The sequence below is a fragment of the Phalacrocorax aristotelis genome, chromosome 1 (genome assembly GCF_949628215.1).
Source record: "Phalacrocorax aristotelis chromosome 1, bGulAri2.1, whole genome shotgun sequence".
Lineage (NCBI taxonomy): Eukaryota > Metazoa > Chordata > Aves > Suliformes > Phalacrocoracidae > Phalacrocorax > Phalacrocorax aristotelis.
In genome coordinates, this window is record NC_134276.1 from 94,522,365 (window position 1) to 94,546,027 (window position 23,663).

At 41.8% G+C, this 23,663-nt stretch overlaps 1 protein-coding gene across 1 annotated transcript in view; it reads left to right on the forward strand.

Annotated features, from left to right (window-relative positions):
* Positions 1-23,663, forward strand: part of OTC (ornithine transcarbamylase) — a 31,805-nt gene that overhangs the window by 2,844 nt on the left and 5,298 nt on the right. The window contains exons 2-6 of the mRNA XM_075098089.1: positions 1,302-1,440; positions 2,027-2,108; positions 9,740-9,827; positions 15,843-15,996; positions 23,430-23,552. Coding sequence (XP_074954190.1) covers positions 1,302-1,440; positions 2,027-2,108; positions 9,740-9,827; positions 15,843-15,996; positions 23,430-23,552 — 586 coding nt within the window. The remainder of the gene's footprint in view (positions 1-1,301; positions 1,441-2,026; positions 2,109-9,739; positions 9,828-15,842; positions 15,997-23,429; positions 23,553-23,663) is intronic.

Sequence of the window (23,663 nt, forward strand, 5' to 3'; positions counted from 1 at the left end):
GTAAAAAATTCTGCTGCATGATTTAAAAAGTTGTGCAGTTTGTACTGTGATGTCAAACTGACAGTAATAATGTGTGGTACCATTCCTTTAAGAGCTGGTCTCTTCCTCTAGTTTTAGTTGGAAACTATGCCACAGAATTCTCCAGAAAAAATCTTTCCCTCGGATTTAACTAATATAACACCAAAATCTTTAGAAGCTGTAATAGGCCTATCTGCTACCAGGGCTTTTATTCATTGGAATTAACAGAAAAATTAACAGAAATTCTATTTTTTTTTCTTGAATATTCCTAGATGTGGCACTTGTGAGGTGCTGTAACTGAGCCTGGCCTCAAAGGTGAGCTAAAGGGAAGCCTACTTGGAAATATGAGAGCGGTAGCTGCACTCAGTCCATTGGTTTGGTCTCCATTCCATCAGAGCAGTCTAAAAATGCTGCCTTTAATTCAAAAGGCATGTTTAGCTTGTACCCATCCAAACCTTAGCAAAAGAACAGTGCAGGTTGTGTTATGCTAAGGAGGGATGTGGATACAGTGCCAGAGAAGGGGCTAAGCTGCCACTCTCCCTTATTAATCTTAAGCCTGTTGAAACACAGGCTTAGATGTGACTTTCATTACGACACCTCATCTAAGCTAGCGGAAATTTGATCGTGTAACTTCTGTGGGTGATTATTCATACCCCATTTCATGTGGTTCTGTAGTCATAAATCTGTTAGGAGGCCAGAATACACTGAATAACTTCACATGCCCAGAACATTTCTTGTGTGGTGGGAGAAGGACCAGAACACATGGCTATTTTGTTGGATCTTTTTACCCTCTTCCCCAGTGTTATCAAGTGATTTCTTGCACATTTATAGAAATACCCCCATTTGTATTGGTGGGGTGGAACATGGCAAGCGTCTACTCATCCACAAAGCACGAAGGAGGGAGAAGGAGCACCAGGATCCCCAAAGGGCAGCTTTGCGGTCTATGCGTAAGCCATTTCACCAAGCCCTGAATGGCTTTATGCATTTGGGTTTATTTGATTAGGCAGCATGCGGTCAAGCTATATGCATATCAGAAGGCAAAAGAAACTACATTTAATTTACAGTTTATAATATGATTTGAGACACCATTATGGTGGTGATCAATATAGTGCATAGTGGCATGTTGTGTCTGTCTGACAGTAATTAGCAGGCCATCAAGCTGATCCAGCTGGGCCAAATGAGGGGAGTGGGAGACATTTCAGCTGCTTCCTCATTGGCTTTAGCATGAGTACAATTTAGTGTCAAATGATGAGAGATGTATATTTTTTGCTCTTTTGACACAGGTATGGGCCACCAGCTCAAATGAGTGTTCATCTGAAAGGTCGTGACCTCCTTACTCTACAGAACTACACGACAGATGAGCTGAAGTATTTGCTGTGGATGGCCTCAGAGTTGAAACAAAGGATAAAGCACAAAGGAGAGGTAAAATGCTTTAACTGTCATTTAGGTTACTCAGATGTTGAAACAAATGTTGGTGTGAAGACTATTGGGAGTGAGCCATTCAGCTGTTTTGTCCTAAACAACATCACCTGACCTCTTAAATGCTGTAAATCATGTGATACAAATGAAAGAGCCTTCCTGAAAAGTGCTCAGAAGTATTCTTTAAATACTTCAGAGGATTTCACAAGTGAAAAGGTTAAACAGCTTTGCCCAGATAACTCCCTGTTGTCAGCTAACCCTGTCCATTGACACATGGTGTACATGCAGCACTAAATGTAGGAAAAGGAAGACACTTCCCTGCATGGGATTAAATTAGTATCAGAGTTCTCCTTAATGCTAGCTCAAATTGAGTGCCAAAATGCAGTTGCATTTTGCCCCAAGAATTACTTCTTTCCCTTTAACTTTTCCACTGCTAATGAATTCCTTGAAGGGCAGAAGAACAAAGCTATGGTTAAAAAACCACCTGTTCAACTTTTCTAATGCTTAATTAAAATGTGAAAGCAGTATTTCACATTGTAAAGTGTATAATGATGGTAAAATAGAAATGCCTTCAACTTTCATGTTCCAGTATTTGCCTTTGATGCAAGGAAAATCTTTGGCCATGATTTTTGAGAAGAGAAGCACAAGAACAAGATTATCTGCAGAAACAGGTAGGTCTGAGCAATGGCACGGTCAGGTTTTATATGAAATTTTATACTGTGAATATGTACTGAAAAACACTGCATAATTTTGTATTTAGCAATTTCTACTCAGGAGAAGCCAAAAATCTGAAAGGAACAATAGGAAAAGAATGGCAGCTAATTGTGTTTCACTTTGCATATTAATGTTGCAAGCACGTTCCTTTGGTCACTGAAATTTCACCAGATTGTTCCAAAACATGATAAATCGGAAATAAAGTAATAGGCAGAAGTAAGCAATTCTGGTGTAAGCTCCTAGTTGTACTGGCAAGATGCACACTTTCTAACATCTATTTTAGTAAGCATCACAAATTTAATTCTATGCAAGCTCTAATAAATATTTTTCTAATGTATTATGCATTACTGTTGTCACATTTCAGAGTATGTGTTTAGACTGGGAATCGTGGTAATGCCTTGATATAAACTAGGGGGAAAAAATTTAACATGATTACCTACAGCGGAAGAGAATTTGATGGAGACTCCAAGGTATTAACCTAATAAGATCAGGCACCAGAACATTATTCTTTTAGGATACAGTCCTGCAAACACTGAAACACATACATACCTTTATTTATGTGGTAGTTGCTCTGAAGTCAGTAGGACTGCTGAAATAAATCATTCATGTGCTTGCATGTTAGCAAGGAGTAACTATGAATTGGTGACTGTCTTATGGGTACATTTTTACACATTAAGGAAGGACAAGTCTGCCCTTCTCACATTTAAGTTGACCCAGTATCCCTTGGGCTGACTTCTCCTGGTGAAGAGACAGGAAACTTCTTGAGTATTTACATTTCTTTACAAGGTGTAAGGGAGAAGGTAAAAATAAAGAAAGAAGAAATTTTATCTGCAAGCATTTCTGAATTTGCCTTTGTATCCTCTGGCACAGCCGTTTACTTGCTGATCCTGGTCTTTATGTAGACTTGTTGCTTTCTGTTTTCTCCAGATAAGCAGGATTTATAAGTGGGTTTCTCTTGTGCATTCCCTCTCTGTGAAGACCACCCACCTTTTAATTCCAGAGATTTTAGTCCAGTTTCTAGTTGCCTGCCATACTGGTACGTGGGCAGGTAATTATGAATTCTCTGAATCTGTTTATCCTTCATGCTTCTGTATTTGGAGAGAAGCACTACTTAGTCCTTGGCTTTTGAAGGCTTATGGAAAGGGGAAGCTCAGGAAAGTTCAAATGAATTAACTTAGGGCTGGGAGTTAATGCACATAAATTCATCCAAGAGGGATTAACCTCCAGTGAAATAAAACCAGTTTATTTCTGAGTGAGAGCTTCCACGAGGGAGTTTAATGCAGTTTAACTTCTGTGCATTAACTTCACACCTTCAGTTAATTGGTCTTAAGTCCCCTAAGCCTAAGACTTTGTTTCAAAGGCAGACTCAAGTGTTTTCTGTCCATGGAAACTCTATACATTTCAGCTGCAACATACATGACTTCTCCCTTGGAATTTCTAACTCAGAACAAATGTGTGGTCACATGTGTTCCTTTTAACTAAATAAGCTAATTTAATACCAATTTTCTAATGTCCAGTGAAAGTGCACATTGAAATGGATTGTTCATTTATAAAATACCCAAACTCTCTCAAATAGCATTTCCCATGAGTAGCACCTTCAATAATTTGAAAGAGATCACTTGTGGGACAAGGTTCTGATGATGAGATTAATCTAAAACTTTACAACTCTTAGGAACAACTAGATGCAAATCAGTGGGTTTCATTATAAAGGGATAGAGACTTTGAAAGCACTGGTTACAAAATCCACTCCGTGCAGTGTTTAGGAGATTGTTGCCATATATTAACACCATGGAAATCTTTTCAGAAGTCTGACTGTCCCTGTGCGTATAAAGAACACCATTACTGAAAAATAAATAAACAGAGTCACAGAATGGTTGAGGTTGAGCTCCTCTGGTCCAGCCCCCCTGCTCAAGCAGGGTCATCCAGAGCGAGTTGCCCGGGATCGCGTCAAGAGGACTTCTAAATAGGTCCAAGGATGGAAACTTCACAACCTCCTGGGGCAACTTATGCCAGTGCCCAATCCTTATATTTTAATTTAAAAAGTGTTTCCTGATGTTCAGAAGGAACCTTCTGTGTTTCAGTTTGTGCCTATTGCACCACTGAAAAGCACCTGGCTCCATCCTTTTTGCACCCTCCCTTCAGGTATTGATATGTATTAGTAAGGTTCCCTTTGAGCCTTCTCTTCTCTAGGCTATCCAGATCTCAGCCTTTCCTTATATGAGAGGTACTCCAGTCCCTTAGCCATCTTCGTGGCCCTTTGTTGACATGGACATACTGACTCTCCCCAGTACGTCCATGTCTCTTGCACACTGAGGAGCCTGGAAGTGGACACTCTGGATGTGGCCTCACCAGTGCTGAATAAAAGGAAAGGATCACGTTGCTCCACCTGCTGGCAATACTTTGTCTAGTGCAGCCCATGATACCATTTGCCACCTTGGCTGGAAAGGCATATTGCTGCCTCATGTTCAACCTGGTGTCCACCAGGACCCCCAGGTCCTTTTCTGCCAAGCTGCTTCCCAGCTGGGTGGCCCCCAGCTTGTACTGGTACATATGGTTGTTCTTCTTCAGGCGCAGGACTTTGCACTTCTTCTTGCTGAACTTCATACGGTTCCTGTCAGCCCATTTCTCCATCCTGTCAAGGACCCTCTGGATGGCAACATAACCGTGGGGTGTATCAGCCAATCCTCCAAGTTTTGTGTCATCAGCAAACTTGCTGAAAGTACACTCTGCTCCATAATCCATATCATTAATGAAGATGTTAAACAGGACTGGACCCAGTATTGACCCCTGGGGTACACTGCTAGTCATTGGCCTCCAACTCTACTTTGCTCCACTGATTACCGCCCTCTGGGCCCAGCCATTCAGCCCATTTTCAAACGACCTCACTGCTCATCCAGCCTGTACATCAGCAGCTTGTCTATGAGGATCTTATGGGAGACAGTTTAAAGGGCCATAATGAAGTCGAGGTAGATGATAGCCATGGCTACCCCCTCATCTACCAGGCCAGTCATTTCATCATAGAAGTTTATCAAGTTGGTCAAGCGTGACTTCCCCTTGGTGAAGCCATTCTGACTACTCCTGTTGATTTTCTTGTCCTTAGTGCCTGGAAATGGTGTCCAGGACTAGCTGCTCCACCACTTTCCCAGGGATCGAGGTGAAGCTGACTAGCCTGTAATTCCCTGGGACCTCCCTGTTGTCCTTCTTGAAGATTGGTGACATTTGCTTTCCTCCAGTCTTTGGGCACTTCTCCCAGTTGCTGAGATCGATCAAAGATTATAAAAACATTAATTTATAATGCATTATAAAAGAACTGTTGACATTTGTGGCTTTTCCAACATACTACGGCTCTAAACTGTTTTATTCTGATGACATTACAACTGTACTGAATGATGTGCAGCTCCTTGTGGTATAATTCATTGGCTCTTTACTCTCTTGAACAAATATAATCTTGTCATAATGCATATTTCTGAAACCCATATTATTTTACCATTTCTAAGAGTAGTAGTGGTGTTGTAAGTATAATGAAGAACAACAAGTAAATTCCATAAGGTATTGGCAAAGTAAATCCAGTTCTGTGGAGCCTACTAAATTTATTGCTATCACTGGCAATAATGGAAAATATGACATCTCTGCTATTATACTGGAAAATGTAATCTGTTGGCAGTCAGAATCCCATACCCATTCTGCATGAAATCTTGCGTACTTTTTGAAAACAAAGATGTTCCACATGGTCATATATTACTCGTAAAATAAACATCATCAGGCATGGCATAAAGGTGAATGACCTGGTTTTGTTATAGCTTTGGTGTAAAATATTCTGATTGTCACTGATAACTCTCAAAATATACAGCTGCAGTTATGTTTTAGTGAACAAATTATAAACAAATCCAACCATTTCACAGCAGCTGAATGCAGACAATAAGTCACAGGTAGAAATGGAGAGGAAACAATACAGGCAGAAAAGCTCTTTATACCTTCTTTCACTGTGCACTGGAATATACAAGGTCTTAACAGCTTTACAGAGGTTCACTGCCACTGGCCTTAGTGGAATTACTCCCAACTCACTCCTCTCACACAATGGGGTGAGAGGAACATGATTTCCATGCCTGAACACTACTACATATAGTCACAGAAATAATTGTATCACTTTGTATGGTCTAATGTCGTGGGGACGGTATTACGTGGCAGGAATAAGGGGTATTTTCTTTGTTGGAATGACTAGAATTATTTAGCTTGGTCACGTTACAGAGGGGGAAAGAGTACTCTTTTAGCTTACTATTCTTTTAGAGGGGTAGCTTTAAAAAGCTGCTTATCAGTTTTTACATTTGTATTTTAGGAATATTCCTGTAATTGCTGCTTAGAAAACTTCTTTGTTATCAGAAAAATACTTTCTAGATTGTAAATCCTGACAGACAAATCCAAATCCAGATCTCATGAAATATAAAAAAGGATCCTTCCTCTGAGGTTGAGAAGATGGTTCTGGTGATGGCAGGGCAGCTCCACAACCGTGCATCCAACATATGAACTAGAGGATTCACTTTGGCCCACTTACCCAATGTGGCAAGGACACGCTGGAATGGAGATTTAACCCATGTCTGTGCAACCACCAGCACTCGTGTTCTACGTGAAAGAGTTTGCATAGGTGGGCTCAATAATATGCCACAGCCTGAGGTACAAAACTGGCAATTTTTGAAAACTAACAGTAGTGAGAAGTGTGGACATGAGATAATAATCTATTCTGGCTCTGCAGTATGAACATTTAGTACAGTTTGTTGAAGATACGAAGATTCATATAAACACTTAGCATGTGGCTTTGGATATGACCAGCTTGTGACAACAAAGGGGATTAGATCTTCCAGTTTAACACGGCACTCCAGTGTATGCTTATTTGCTGAATTGGTGCCTGCATATCTTCAAAAGTCATCAATTTTTCTTTCTACTAGTAGTCTGGATGAAAGAATCTGAAGCAAAGATCTTTCTCTGCAACTATATACAAAGCTAGAGCACAGAGCTCCTGTATTTCCAGATGGAAAGTTTTGGATAGAAATATGTTCCCAGGCTTGCACAGATGGCCAGTTCACAAGCAGAAAGCCCAACACATTGACTCTGCTGTGTACACAGACTCCAGGTGGTAGCTCCAACGGGGCTGCCTCACGTCTGGCAATTCTGAAAAAATGGCCAGATTTCTCTTTTTCTACCTGGGCATCATTTATAGAGAACAGACCATGTCCATAGGAGCCTGCCTGGACTGTGAAACATCTTCCAAGGTGTATGCATTTAAAAGCCGAAAATGCAGAGCTGTTGTACTCTGTGGAACTTGCAGGGATAAATCACTGACATAATTGTATATGACTTTGAAAAAAACCACAAGAAGCTAGACAGGAAAAGTTACTACAAACATTTCATCCTTGAGATCTTGACTTGAAAACTTTTGTTGAATAGATAGGCTGTACTATCTAGGCAACAGTTTGCATACTCATTCCCATAAATACAGTGTTTGTGTCCAAGCTGCAGAGAGGAAGTGAAAGTATTTGAGGAAACCTAAACATCTTTCCTGCCTTAATACAAAAATGCTTCTGAATAACCAAGAAAGGAGGGCAAAGCAACCAGCAAATGTATAGTGCTTTTCTAACATCAAAAAGTAATAGTAGAATAAGTGATGCTTCATTCTTAAAGGTTTGCTGTGTCTGACTAATCTTGTTGAGATTCGGAGCAATCCTTAATGATGACAAAGGTAAGTAAAATCAGGCCCATTCATTAAAATGAGTATACGCTGGCTGGACAGAGCAGAGATTTGCCTTTCAGGTGGAGTCTGGAGCTTCATTATTTTTAATCTGACTTTTAAGGAAATTGAGGCAGTCAAAAGTCAATGATTTGCTGGTATTATTTTTATCTATTGCGTTTTAAAGTCTAGAGACTGACTGAGCTGATGCAAAGTGGGAGACCTCACCCACGTGGGATTGAAGTTAATAAGGGCTACTCTGTGTTAGGGGACCAGTTGTGGGGCCCAGGCCTGCTGCCTGAACCTAGTTGCTTGGTTTTCATCTGTGAAAGGTTTCAGTGTTAAGTCCTGGTTTAATCCTTATTTGAAGAGTAGCTGTGGGATCAACTTTTTAATCTTTGTCAGGCCTGTACAAACATCAAAACATCTTGTTGAAGCTGCAGCCCTGGTGATGTCTGCAGTGCCATCTAATGGCTATAACTAGCCCGAGCAGCTTTTAACTTTTTTTTTTTTTTTTTTTTTTAACGGCACGGAATTTGTTAGCACCTCCAAGAGACCACAGTTTGGCAGAGAAGTTGGGTCTCTGCTGTTCTGTGCTGTATGCACCCTTTCTCTTCCTGACAATAAAAATAAGATGGACACAGACTCTCTGGAAATGTCCTCTGTCATGGATATTAGTAACAGGGCAAGATCTCCCTGACAATTTCTCTACTAGAAGGGAGTTGTTCTTACGCGGAAAATTGTCCCCAGGGCACAGAAAATGCCTTACAGGGCTACCTACAGCCCAGTTCAAATCCTGTACTTTGTATGTCCCCAGTTGTAGGACCCTGTGTCCTGTGCGAGGCTTATGCTAAACCATTCGTGACAGTTCAAAAACCAGCCCCCCTCGGGCTCCATCCTTCCAATATGGGGCCACGATGGACTTTCCACTGAGATTCAGTGAAGGGAGGCATTAGGCTTAAACCAGGCAAAGGCAGGGAGACTCAAGCATTGGTGAAAACAAGCTGTTTTTCTCCCTCTCTGTGTCAGCTGGTTGCCTGTGGTAGCTTTCTAGTGGTGGTACAACGGAAATAAGGTAGGACACAACCTGAGAGTTGCCCTTAGCATGTAATTTGTCTTTATCCAAAGTACCATCCAGACACCTCTTCAAGTTCCCCAAAGTATTTTATACTCTTAAATGATGCTCAGGTCTTTCCATGGTTTCCTGTTCAGGAATGGATCTCATTATTCAGACCTAACCAGTTCCTCGGCTCACCTTGTAAATTCCTAACTATTGCAGGGTGGAGGGATGCTGGCAGTGGCCGAGATCTTTCCTTTTCTCTCTGTCACACTATAATTTTAAGGCACTTGGTCATTTGTGACCAAGCTCAAATTTTTTATAGCATATGAGTAGACTTAGGGCTTTGTATCTGAGTGAATATACTTGAAGCTTCTTGCCAGGATGTGGAATTACACCTAGTGACTCAGGTGGCTCTTCTAGGATGCTAAGTCCCTTGAAGCAGAACTTCAGCATGTTGAACGGATTACCTAGCTCTTAACAGGGAGCCACGGTGATGCTTTCACGGTGCATATCACGTGCATATCACGGTGATATGTAGCCTTGCAGCTTGAATGACTGTTCCTATGAACACAGATCAGAACTCATGCCTAAAGGTTTCAGCAAAGCACCACATTAGAGTTATTTTATTCCAAAATATATTTATTTGTGTGTTGTGTGTCAGACTTTAAGTGTTTGAAACATTTGGATGTCCTGCTGATTTTTACTTTTATTGCTGTAAATATCTTTTACATGAAGGAGATTTTTAATCTTGGCTGTAAATATGAGGTGCTGGTGTTTAATTTCTTTTTTATTTGCCCTTGCTGTAGGATTTGCTCTCCTTGGAGGACATCCTTCCTTCCTTACAACACAAGACATACATCTGGGCACTAATGAGAGTCTCACAGATACAGCAAGGTTGGTAAAATGTCACTTGATTGATCATTTCCATGTATTTGGTAGCTGATCAGGCTGAAACCTGTCTCACAGAATTTTGGAAGCTAATATTTTCTTTCTGGAAAAATATCAGAAGGCACTCCAGATTTCTTACATATTTACAGATTAGCTCACAGACTCTGTAGTTCAGTACACCATCATTCTGTCCACTCCAGCTCTCCAAAATGTCTCACAACAAGAAATAATTGTATCAAATTTGGCTGCTAGAATGTTAATGAGAGTGACAGTCACAAAAACGGAAACATTTTATGAACCTCAGTAGTATAGCTCCACTAATGACAGCACATATATTCAAGCAAGACTAGAACCTTCTGGTTCTATTGCTCCTAATGGTGCTAGAAGTACAGCAAATAAAAAAAAAAATAAAAAAGCAAAGCCTACTTGCAGTGACAGGGTGGCACTGAAGGTGACTTGGATCCCCCTATTTCAGCAGCACCAGACTTGACCAACACTTTGCAGCCAGTTTCTGATTTCATGTACCCTCCTCCGCAGCTGTACCCACTGTCAGGACTGCTGTGGAGGCTAGGCTCTGGCATTCTTCTTTTACTGGCACCCTTGGAAGAACTTAATCATGCGCAGTCCCACATGCATGCAGGGATAGGTAGATAGCTGCCTATCCCCATTGCCATAGCAGGGAAGAACTGAGCTCAAGGTTTTTTTCCAGTGGATTCCCTCCAATGTCAATTCAAAATATGCAGTCAGCCAGCTGAGGTTCCATAACCTCTGCTGTATACTAGTTTTCACAGTCAGTGGGATAGATTGTTTGAGAATTATGTTGCTGTTCTCTCGGTGATGAAATCCAAGGAAAACGTAAGAAAAAGACCAAACATTTGAACATTTTAAGTTTTCCTTTCTTTCCTTTAACTACTGAAGTGGAAGACATATGAGTGTTGGTGGTAGAAAGTCAAAATTTCAGTCTCTTGATGCTTGGCAGTCTTAGCTCTCACTCCCTGCTAGAGACATAACTCTGACAGTATCAGTAAGCTGCAATGATAGTGTTCAGGTGTTTCAACAAACATGTGTCCCACTGCCTTGTTTTAGTAACTACAAGTTTAAAAGATTCAAAAATCCAAAAATCAAAATGTGGGCCTACAAAGGGAGCAGATTAATCTGAGACTTAAAGGTCAAGTCTGAGTGTCCAGTGGCCACTATAGCCAATTCAGCAGAACACATACACTGCCATGGGATTCAAATACATCCCCTCAAAAGAAATTCTTCATACATCATGGGACATAGTCCCAGTTTAATCAGGATAGCTATAGCTTCATCAAAGTGTGCCATTTAAATGCTTCAGAGCACATGCATCCTTGCTACAACTCTTGGCTTGAGAGACGGAGGATTTTTCAAGTCAAACATATGTAGCTTACTATGTCATATTAAAGGTGAATGGAACCATATCAAAGGTAAATCCCCCACAATGATGTAAATAAGTATTATTATTCTCCAAGTGTCTTTCCTTTTCTTCCATTCTCACTGGGCGATTGTAAGCAGAGAGCCCTTTGGCAGAGAAAGGGGAGGAGGAGAGGATGCCGACAGAAAGTGCAGTAGGATGGAGATGGGAAAGTGGTGCTGAGTGACTGGGACTGAAGAGGCAAAACCTAACATGGTGAGCAGGGGTACCAGCAGACCAGGCTGGAAAGACCTGCTAGTTATATACATATATATATATATATATATATATATATAAAATGAAAGATCAGCTATTTATATCAGCTTAAAGGAACTGAAATTGCGAAGTGATGTGACACATGAGAGCAGTGGAGAATGAATGAAAAAGTGCAGAGGTGTCCCATTTGGGAAGGTATGACTTCAGGCTTCAAGACAAATTAATGTGGAAGTATTGCAGTGCCACCAAAGGTGGCAGGTGAAGCCAAAGGAAGGGTTGATTTAGCAGGGCCAATGTGAGAGTGCACTGTGGCACTTGTGAATGGGAAGGGAAGGACAAATGGTGAGACTCTTCAGAGCAGTGTGTCAGGGTGCCATCTGGGCTGGTGGCATCCTGGGGACTAGGGAGGCTCAGGTGCCAGGGGCTCCCCCTGGGTCGGGCAGGGCAGGGCCTCTTCAGCCAGCACCTGTCCCACTGCCCCCAGCCAGGGAGCAGGGCAGCCAGGAGGCAGCTGGGGGCAGCCACAGGCATTGGGCACCTCTGTGGGCATGGGAGTGGGCCAAGGCCAGGCTGAGATGTCAGCCTGCAGGTGGGGGTCCAGGTCAGGATCAGCATGGGCATGGTTACAAAGCAGCAAGAGATGTGACTCCCAAGAGACGGGGCTTGGCCCTGATGGGGGCTCCTTAAAGTGCTGTCTCCTCACCCCCCTGACATCAGAGTGATGAGGGGTAGCACTCAGCTGCACTACTGCAAGGTTGGCTCCGAGCCCCAGCAGCCAAACCCCCAGGAAGGGCAAGGATGCGGTCAGGGCCCTTATGCAATGCAGCACTCCCCTGCAATAACCTTTTGAAGCACCATTCCACCAGATGTGCAGGGCTGTCATATGGATGCTCTCTGCCATCCAGATGCCAACCCTTCAGCAAATAAAGATGCGTTCTGATACACAAAGGGACTGCTTTGTATAGGCCAGTTTTCATTTCTTCTTCTTCACAAATGGGGTAATAAAGGACCATTACATCTTTGGTTCACAGGCTCTTGAATGACCTTTGTACAAGCAAAAGGGAAAAAGACAGACGGTAAGCTACAAGAAATATGGCACAAGTAGAAGCAAGAAAATCTAGCCATTCTGGAGGAGTCCCCATTCTGTGGAGAAAGCTTTCACAACACCCACTTGCCATGCAAGCCTTCAGCCCTCTTTTCTTTGTCACTGCTTGCTCTTCCAGATCAAGTCCCCTTTTATGACCCTGGCTTGGGAGTTTTGCACCTTTGCTGAGTCACAGCACTCACCTGCTACAGTGGAGTGAGGGCTTTCCCAAGTCCTTACAGAGTCCCACATGCTCTGCTTCACTCCTGCTCTTGTTAACAGAATTATTATTGACTTTGCATAATGAAGGCTGAGTTTACCCAAAAGAACAACCTGAGTGTTAATTCCTTGGCATTTCTTGTGAAAGAAGGATAACAGGCCAACCTCATTCAGTTAATGTAAGAATAATAAAAAAAGAATTCTTGTAGTAGACCCAGAGAGTATTTCAAATATTTACAGCCATGTGTCTGGGGTTCTGAAGGCCTTAGAAGTACTTGTGATTGAGACTTAAAGCAAAAGTGTCACAGATCTGTAAAAGTCCCCCGTTTTTATTAGAATTGCGGCAGGTGAAGGTTGAAAGCACTTCTGCTGTGAACATATTTTTAGTGACTTATTACCTGCTCATAATACAGTTCTTCCGTGCTTCACAAGACATTTAGATTTACGCTGACACAGTAGCAAAACGTTACCACCTATTAAGGAGCTTTAAGCCTTTCAGTGCTGTTTAGCATGTCCGGTATATTACATGAAATGGAATATAAGTACTGTATCTGTATGTTCCACTGTAGAGCAGTTCCATTGTGCACCGCTGTAGCTCAGTGGCCATAAGGTTCAGTGGCAGCACTGAAGAGCTCATAGGATGATTTTACCACTCCACTGGCATCATTAGGGGATGTTGATCTCTGCATCTGTGGGGAACAGGTTTACTTCTCTCTGCTTACTGAGAGCACAGGTCCATCATATGCCCCTGTAAGACTCTGAACAAGAATGAAGTAGCCTTGTCAGAAATTGAAACTTTTTGAATGGATGCCTACTTTCAAAACAAAAACAAAGCTACCTTGGATAGCAATATTCTACACAAAATACATACAAATGCCTCATTTGCAAATTCAGAGATCAGCCAGCCACACCAAAAAGGCATAGTTCTTTTTGTGTTTCACTTTGGGTTCCTCAAAGGATACACTTGAGTAAAAATTTCCAGCTTTTCTCTGTAGAAATAAGAGTTATTCTGAAGAGAGAGATATACAGCATTCCAATACACTCATATATTTCCAGGCTCTGGGATTTTGAAGTTTATAGGCCCACAATCTTGCAAAAAGAATGAAAAGAGAAAAAGACCTTGTAGTTGGTGATAACATAGGAACCTTAAATGAAAAGTCATTTGATGAGCTTGTGCTTATTCCCCCTCACCTTCTAAAACTTCATCTTTACTAAAGACTTGTCTAGCCAGCTCTTTTTTCCTAGGCAGCCCCAGCCTTACATGGTTTCCTTTAAATTGATTTGATTACAGGAGACTTAATCTCCACAGATGAGGTCTATTTTTTTTTCTCTGAGTTCAATTTGGTTTTGATTTCAGAAAGAATAAACCCAGTTTCCACCTGGGTTTCCTACTATAAGATATGACATCTAGAAATGCTGGCAGAAGGACTGTCTGATGTCTCGCTGGGAAGTGTGTAATAATTCTAGTATCTACTTTCAACAGATTAAGGAAGACAATCCAGTTGTTTTCGCTACTTTGTAATTGGTTATGACTGAATTTCCTCTAATGGCATACCCTGTAAAGGAACCATCTTGAATTTCTTTATCAGTCATGGCAGGTCAGAATCAGCTGTCCTGACATCCTAAAAAAAACCCCAAAACATTCTAAGAGAAATGGGCAATTTCCCAGTGTGATTGCCTCTTTTCTGTGACTGGTGGGACTGGCTATGTCTTGTTTAGGGTGGACACTTGTTAGATGGATAACAAAACCCTGACAACTAGTTCAGAACAGAGCAGGTTTTCCACAGTCACGTGCTTCAAGCTAGAATAAATACACACACAGAGAAACAAACTTGTGAGCTAACAAGAAATAACGGCACAAACAGCAACTGTGCCAATACCTTGCAATCAGTAAATACCCTGTTCAGTTCCTCCTTTTAACCTGTAGCTGCTATTGGCAGTCTTTTCTTCAGAGAGCACTCTACAGGGAATCTTGTAACATTTTATGAGTTTTGTTTGTGTGAAGAATGTCTGGTGTCAGTAGAAAATACTTTTCAGTAGCTTCATCAGGAGATTTGTCTGTGTAAAGGCCATGGCATTAATAGCCATATTTCCACAAGAAGAGATACCAGAATTCTTCATGGCTATTCAGCAAGATAGATGCTGCAAGGGTTTTTCATACTCTCCTATTCAGTTCCTTGTTTTGTTTTAAGGTCCTATTAGAAATAACATGAAACCACACAAAATGCTACTTCAAAGTCATGCTTCAGGGCCTGATTAAAACACAGAAATGCAGAGAAATGCAGAGCTCCAATCCATGTTTAATTTATCTAAAGAATTCAGAGCATACTGAGTATACTATGCTAATCCACTATGCTAATCTCCGAGCCTTTCACACTTTGGCAAATGAGGCTAAGGCCACAGTGCTACAGTGCTGCATGCCCCTATCCATATACTGAGTTTCAAATTTGGGCATTACTTTAACACTGATATCATGGGTATCAATATGCAGGTGTGTAGGTAGGAGAAAGAACAGGCTGTTGTTGTTGGCTTCCTCTTTCTGTGTTCATTATGATCAGTAAAGTATTGGGGTAATGTAAGACAAGTCTGTATTCCTGATCCGCACAAAGGTCAGGCTACCATACAGAGACACTACTGTTCCATCAATGCTACATTTGTTCTTTGCTAAAAGACTCAAGAAATCTTGCGCCTTATCTCTTCTGAAGTTATTAAATTCTTCAAATGTTACAGTGTCACACAATCTCTTATCTCTGTTCAGATACCTTAACATTTATTGATGTTACCTTGGTAGCTACAATCAAATTCTAAAAAGAAAAAAAATCTATAAAATACAGCAGCTGTTTTCATTTACTTACGACAGTTTGTTAATAAGCAAAACTGCTTACTTATTAGCATCTTGTTAAATGTCTGCATTTAAGGGTGCTATGCAGGCATGGTAAATTATTCAGATAGCTGAAAATTTTTGATTTATTGCCACTTTTCATTAATATTTATGTGTTGCACGCTGATGAGTGCAACAGGGATATATTTATTATGTTTGACTTGGGTATCTTCTGCCATCCTCTAGGGTGCTGTCCAGCATGACAAATGCAATCTTGGCTCGAGTATATAAGCATAACGATCTGGACCTAATGACAAAAGAAGCCACGATCCCAATAATCAACGGATTGTCTGATTTATATCATCCTCTCCAGATTTTAGCTGATTACCTAACTCTTCAGGTAGCAATATAATCCCTGCTTAATAACAATTATTTTTTTTTTTGCCAAGTCTTGGTAAGTATTTGGGGAAGGTTCAAAACCATTTATTCCTAGATTTTTCTAAGTGGTAATTACATGACACTTGTTATTTAAAGAGATCTTCATCCAGCAATATAATTAAGGACCTGTTTAATTTAAAACAATTACCTAGTCCTATCAGCTGTAGTGGGACTGAGGTTAAGCATTGTACTTCATTGTACAAGTACATCATTGGAATTAGGCTGCAATTCAAAAGATGTGCAGGGGGCTTTACATATTAAGATCAAGGTGGGATGTTGGCTCAACCAAAGCCAGTGGGAGTTCTTCCACTGACTTAAAAGACTCAGTAGTTCACTCTTGATTCTGCCCCAACCTGTGAACTGTTTAAAAGGAATCAGTATTCATATATTAGGAAATTGGTTGAACAAATTTATTTTGAAAAGGCAGTTAATGCTACCATTGCAAATGCCTAGTGTTCAGGCGCTTAAACCTCTTTAAACTTTGCTCACATCCAAGAATAGTTAAAAAAGATAATATTTTGTAGTTTAATCTAATGAAATAGTTAATTTGACAGCAGGATAACATTTTATACGTAGAATACCAGATGTTCATCTGTGAGCAGAAGTACTATGCTGTTTTACAATCAATTGAGGAACTGGCTTATAAAAAAGATTATTATACTGCAGTGCTGTTTGACAAGTATGATGAACTCCTCTGACCTTGTTTACTTTCTGAATGAATAAAAATCACACTGCTTGAAAAAGGGAGGACAGAATAATTTCTTGATTCATTCAGCTTTGTTTCTGAGCTGTCGAAGACTTGGCTATGAGACATTCAGTATGTGGAAAAGATCTAGTGACAGTAATATTAAATTATTCATACCTTAAACTTTGAATAGTAAAAGACTCATGTTTAGCAAAAATCAGTTTTTTCTTACTTCGATTAGTATTTTTCGTAAAATTTTCAACACTAAAAGTGAAGAGACCAGCAAAAATTGGTGAACTTGAGACAAAAACACTTCACATACCTCAGGATAAGGTACATTTATGAGATGACATTGAGCCAGCCTCAATGTACTGTTCAAATTACATAAGACAGCAAGCTGTAATGAGAACGTCATCAATCATTAAATGTCATTATTTCATTTAAACACTGTCTGCAACGTAAACCAGGTAAATCTTATGGTTGTGTTTTGTGGGGGGTTCTGTCTTGCAAATGCCTTAGTTATGAGCATTTTGTCATTTGTGAATAACAAGCTTCAGAAATAATCTGTTACTCATAGTCTACACAACTATTGATATCTCTGCCCCTAAGCCTGGTTTTATCCAGGCCACTGACTACAGCACCAACGTTCAGAGTGCTGTTGCCCTGTACTCACCCTCTAGAGATGCATCTCTTTCTCCACTGACCTTAGGGAGAAACCTGTGGAGATCAGCAGAATGAGTACATGCCCTGTTGATCATCCTCTGCTCCTCCTCCATTGTGTCCTTGTATAGGGCAGCCATGGTAGAAGCTCCACGTGAACGTGAGCCCAAGGCTGGGCTTTGCCTTGGTGTGAATACCTAGGGCAGCAGCAACATCAGATAGATGTCCTTGTTGCATCAAGCAGTGAGGAGGACGTCTTTGGAAAGAGTGGCCCTGCCCATTTTACATGATGAGGAAGCAGGACCATAACAGCTGGTGCTCAAACAAAAGGAACATTTGATGTGGAGGGGTACCATGACAAAGTGGGCACTTAGAGAGATCTCAAGGAATGGCTCAGCTTTTGCACAGCCATGGAAGCTTTTTAAAATCTGCAGCACCTTCCCAGTAGGCCTGATCAGCAGAGCAGTTTCCTCCAACCGTGCCCTTCTCTCCCTGAGTCTTTCCAGCAGGTTCCTTAGCCCAGAGTTTGTCAGGAGGTCTTTCGAGGGCAGCTGGGTGGCCACCCCACTCTGCCAAGTGCATGCTGCACCACTGGTTTCTGACCCACTTTCCATTCTTGCTTTCTGGCCGAGGAGGGAAGGGCAGGCAGCAGGGAGCTCTCAGCAGCGCGCTGGGGGCGTTGGCATTGCCTGCTCTTTCCCTTTCTGACCTGCCCCTCTGCTGCCTTTTTTCCTCTCTGCACTGTATGCTAAGGTGGCGAAGACAAGCCTTAAAGCCAGTAGCATGTGATAAAACAGCATTTTAATCATATAATGAACCTTACCAGGTCACGGAAGTAGGATTAACACTTGAAGAAGTGTAAGCCACAGGGTCTAGCTGTTACTGACCACAATCAAACTTCTTGTGGGATTTTTGGCAGGGTAAAAAGATATTATCCAAGTACTGCTTGCAGGAAGATTAATATAGGGATGTTGAATAGTACCACTGATTCTTTAAATTACTTGAAAGTTTATATATAAGATTTGGACTGCTTTCCTGCAATGCAAAGGCAATTTATTTGATTTGTACATACATGCAAACTACAATAGTGGCACAGACTGCTAGCGTTATAGTTAAATGTAATTACAGATTTTGTGCAGCGTATTTCTCTTTAAAAATGTCTCTTCCTTATCTCTGTAAATATTTTCCTGCCTGGATCTGCCTTTCCCTGCTGTCAGTCCATAGCCAAAATGTACCTTTTTTTTCAGTCGTCTCTTTTCTCCTGCTGCATTTGCCAGTGGAGGACTACATGCACTCTGGCCCTATTCATGCTTAACACATTTTTATTCTCCCATTTTCTAAATCCTATTAATTTTGTCATGTGCCTTCTTGACTCCTCTCCGAGCACTTTCTCTTCAGTCTGAAACTGCCTTATTTCCTGGTGTGTTTTGTCAGAGTGTCTTCTTGCCTGTGGCTTCTAATTCACTTTTCACAGGTGCATTTTAGTGTGGTTATTTCAGTATAGCCTGTTGCATTCCCCAGACAATGTGGCTGGTTTATTTTCAGGGCTATCAGTTCTCATTCTGTATTCAGGGTGTCCTTGTCAGGTCACAGAGTATGCTCCTCTCATGAATACCAGGGTGAGATTCTTCAGGTTCAACATCCTCTTGCCCAGTGCCTGAGCAACCTGGAACCCCTCACATGTTTGACGTCCAAGCTGGCTCTGCCCTTTAATACTATGGTCAGGATTAATGCCCTCTATTATGCCAAGAGGGATGTCTTTCTTAGCATACATGCTACACTCTTTCTTAAAAGTTGGGTTGAGCTGAGTTTTCTCCTGAGTTATAACCCTCTAGAAATGGTTGTAAACATTATGCAACCTGATTTTGAGGGTTTGGGGATTTGACCTTTAAAGCCCATGAGTTTGTGTGCTAGTACTGTGCACAGGCAGAGCCACTTTACTTCTCTGTCTGTGCTGACAGAGAAGCCATAGCAGCCACTTGCTGAGTCCACCCGGTGCCTCTCAGTCTCCCGGGTAGAAGTTGTGGCTCACAACTTCTGCTCTGCAAAGCTTGGCTGGAGGGCAGCATCACACAATTTGTATTCCGGAGACGAACTGGGTGTTGACATTGATTCGACTGATATTAGTGTCACTGGCCAAATCAGCTAACTTGTAGCTGACTGCAGGATGGCCAGACTGGTAATTAGAGTGGATCCATATGCCACTAGCTTTTTATGTCACTGGTCTGAAGGGAAAGTTCTTTTTCAGAAATAATTGGTTGGCATAAGAAATACATCAGTGATTCCTTTTTAAATAGCATAACAATTAACAGTGTTGCCCAGCTTGAAGAGGGCTGCCGTATATTCTCAACTTCTCCTCGATGTGTGACCCAAAGACCTGAAATTATTATAGTCTTCAAATTCATCACCATCATCATTGTCATCATCATCATCACTATTCTAACAATTCGTAGAATCATAGAAAGTCCTGAGTTGGAAGGGACCCACACAGATCATCGAGTCCTGCTCCTGTCCCTGCACAGGTCAAGGACGACCCCAAATTCACACCACATCTCTGAGGGTGTTGTCCAAGTGCTTCTTGAATATCGCCAGGCTTGGTGCCATGACTGCCTCCCTGGGGAGCCTGTTCCAGTGCTCCACCACCCTCTGGTGAAGAACTTTTTCCTAATATGCAACCTAACCCTCCCCTGGCACACCTTCCTGCCATTCCCTCGGGTCCTGTCATTGGTCACCAGAGAGGAGAGATCAGTGCCTGCCCCTCCTCCTCCCCTTGTGAGGAAGCTGCAGACCGCGATGAGGTCTCCCCTCAGTCTCCTCTTCTCCAGGCTGAACAAACCAAGTTATTTTAGCCATTCCACATATGGTTTCTCCTCTAAAATCCCAACTAAGATCTGGACTGATCCTCTAGAATATACTGCTTCAATAACCGTAACAAAAACCAATGGCGGAGTAAGAAAGATAACCGGCCCAGCATCTGCCTTCAGCTCAGTTTGAGAGCCTGTAAATCTGAGGTTGCCCAGTTTCTCATTTACTGGATCACAGTGTCTCCCAAAGGGCTAAAGCTTTGACTGGTCCCCTGCTTTCCATTTTAAATTTTGACAGGTTATTGATTCGTTATGCAAAAGCTTGTTTTCATTGAAGGTTGTTATGACTGTTGTGGTCAAACATTTCAGAAGTAATCTATAATGGTGAGTTTCAGCCTAGCTGGAAACAAGTCCAGGCAGAGGCAGACACAAATGTCCCTAATTAGTTAAACCAGTCTCCTCTAAACATACAACAGTGCTAAATCACTGGCATGCTTATTTTTTCCCAAGGTTTGATACACTGATACACTGCAACCATGGATAAGAACAGAATGAAATATTGTAAAACCAGCACGAAGTTGAGAAAATTGACTGTAAAATTGACATTAATTATTTAGCAGGGTTTTTTTCATGAGAATAGCAAAGCCAAGTTTTGTGGCACTACAGCAGCAATCACTAGTCTGCAAAGAGGCATTCACAAGGGAGAAGGGCCCTAGACTTTCTAAATATGTTGGGTTTTGTATGGCTTTACTAGGAGTATAAATATTTTGAAGTCAGGTTCCAAATGTGAAGAGACACTGCAGATCACCCAATCAGGTAAAAAGCCTACGTCACTATAACAGGTTTTGGAAAAACTGGGGAGTGCTATAAGGGGAAAAAATGTCTTCAAAGACTCAGGTGATAAGTGTGTATTGTGAAGGTTCTGGTTTAACCTAGAGTGTTACCATTGTGGCAAAACACCTTTAGCAGGATTTTCTCTGTGCAGTTGTATAAACGTATAATATAAAACAGGAAAAAAATGTATCTCATGTACAGTAGCTTTCCAATTGCCTCAAAGCTTTCTGGTTCTGACCAATACAATCATTTCAGCTTTCTTGGAAGCTGAGGATGTATGTGTATAAGCAGTACAGTCACAGTCCTAGTGAGCTGGCTTTAGATGAAGAGACTTGAGTTACAGCAGTAGTGTACCAGTGGCAGCATTAAGCTTAGCACAGGATATAAAATAGGCTCCACTAGCACACACAGCTTGATTCTGCCTTGTCTATGACTTCTTCCATTAGCTAAACATCTTCATTAAGACTAGCTCAGCTATGTCCACTCTATACAGTAGTCACTGCAGATGTGGTTTTGCAATTTGCAGCACATATTGAGGGTCATTATACAGACCTCTCCAGTACTTCGTATTTTATCTGTAACAGCTAGTAGCTTGGGAAAACAGAGAAAAGTATTTAGTATGCACTGTGCTTCTTTTAATGCAGAGTAGCAGCTGGTAATAAGGTGGAAGTTATTTAACATAGAAGTATATTTGTGACTCACTAGTCAGCGCTTTGAGCATTACAGGCTGCAATGTCTATTTTTAACCAGTTAGATCAAAAGATCTAAGAGCTGTCTCATTTGCTCCTGGCTGCGGGTTCATGTCTCAGCTATCACTAAGTCCTAGCTGCAAACAACCCCTTAAATAAATGCTTTAGTTTGGCCTTGTCCTAGGAGCACCATTGCTAGGAGATGTGGAAGGACTTTGAAAGATCCTTGGAGACCTGCAGAGCTGTTATACCGAAATAACTTCCATGTCAGTAAAGTCCTGACTGGCCCTCCTGTAAATGCCCTTGCATCAAATCTGTGCCAGTGAGCTTGCTGTTAACAAACTTCAACTGAACAAGCAATAGTTTTACAATACCATAGTTTTAGCCTGTAAACTGTAGGCAGCCTAGGACTCTATTAGGTTTAGATTTCAACGGCATTAATGTCATTCAATATTTCAAGTGCTACTATTTTTGACTCAGAATTGTGGTCACTGGCAGAAGTGCCAGTAACTTTGTTCTGGAATAACTTCACAACTATTTGTTTGGGAGAAGCTGCTGCCAGGAGAGGAGGGGTTAGTCCCAGCCCTTTTCCTGTTCAGTCTTTTGGCATCTTTGTTGCGACTGCCTGCAAGGTTGCCAGTTAGTGCAGCTCTACAATGTGGGTGCTTTTCCTCTATGACAAGCATTGAGCCATGTCACACAAAGTGTTGAAACACTGTCTGGCTTCCAGCTACTACAACACAATTGTAGCATGGCCCGGTTTTGAACTAAGAATAAAAGGCTCTCCATCATGTCTTTAGTCTTTCAAGTCATGAGGTGGAGTTGTACAGAGCAGGCATATAGAAGTATTTGGTTACGTCTTCACAAACTTTCTGGTATCAACCAAAGTACCTATAAACATGCATATTTAAAACAAGGCTTGCTAAAGGGCCTCAGATTGTCCTGCTCTGGAAATATGACACTCCTGTTACCCTTGTTCCTCCTTAGGCCTTATCTGTGGATGGCTGAAGGCCAGCGTAGCTGCACATGTACAGGCTGTAAGTGCCATCAGGCAAAGCTACAGTCTGCTGTTTCCCATTAGAGTAATCCACACTTTACAAAAAACCAGTGCACCCTTTGGCTATATACAATGGAGAGCAAACCCTATAGGCCATGAGTGGAACAGCTGCTTTCAGAGTATTGGTCTTCGCTGTGCTGTACAGTTGTGATGGCCAAAATGTGCTCTAAGAGCATGGCCACAGGGAACATCGTGTAGAGACAACCAAGCCATGGCAAACCTGAATAGGGATATTTTCACAATTTTTGGGGAAAGCTGGGAGCGCTATCCTAGGCGTTAGGACTGCCTCTAAATTAAGAATTTCTACCATTCACTGATATCTATGAGCACCAAGCCATGGCTGCACAGCTTTGGTGCTAAAGTTACTGTGTGTCTGGTGCTGTGTATCTCAGCCTGGGCCTCACCATATGGCATACGTGTCAATGTATCCTCCACTGGAGAAAGCTGCAGCACTTGGGTCTTTATGTAAGACATGGGGGGCTTTCCCTCCCTGACCATCTTGTAGCTGCAGTAAGTTCAATTAAAGGTATGGTTCCATGCAGCTAGCATTTGAGGTAGCCAACCTGCTTTGTACCAGACCTGCCTGATCGGTCCCTCCTACCTAGGGGATGCCCTTGCTCTGCTCGCCTGGAACATAACCCCAGGGCTGCCTGATTTGTTTGGCAGGAGCACTATGGCGGGCTGAACGGGCTCACTGTCACCTGGATCGGGGACGGAAACAACGTCCTCCACTCCATCATGATGAGTGCTGCAAAGCTGGGAATGCACCTGCATATTGCGACTCCCAAGGTAAGAAAGCCATGTGCGTGGGGTAGGGAAGGCAAACTTTGCCCATTCTTGTCTCAGCCACTTGGATACTTCCCAAGGGCCTCGGCTAGTGGTGCTTGCATGTATCCGGAG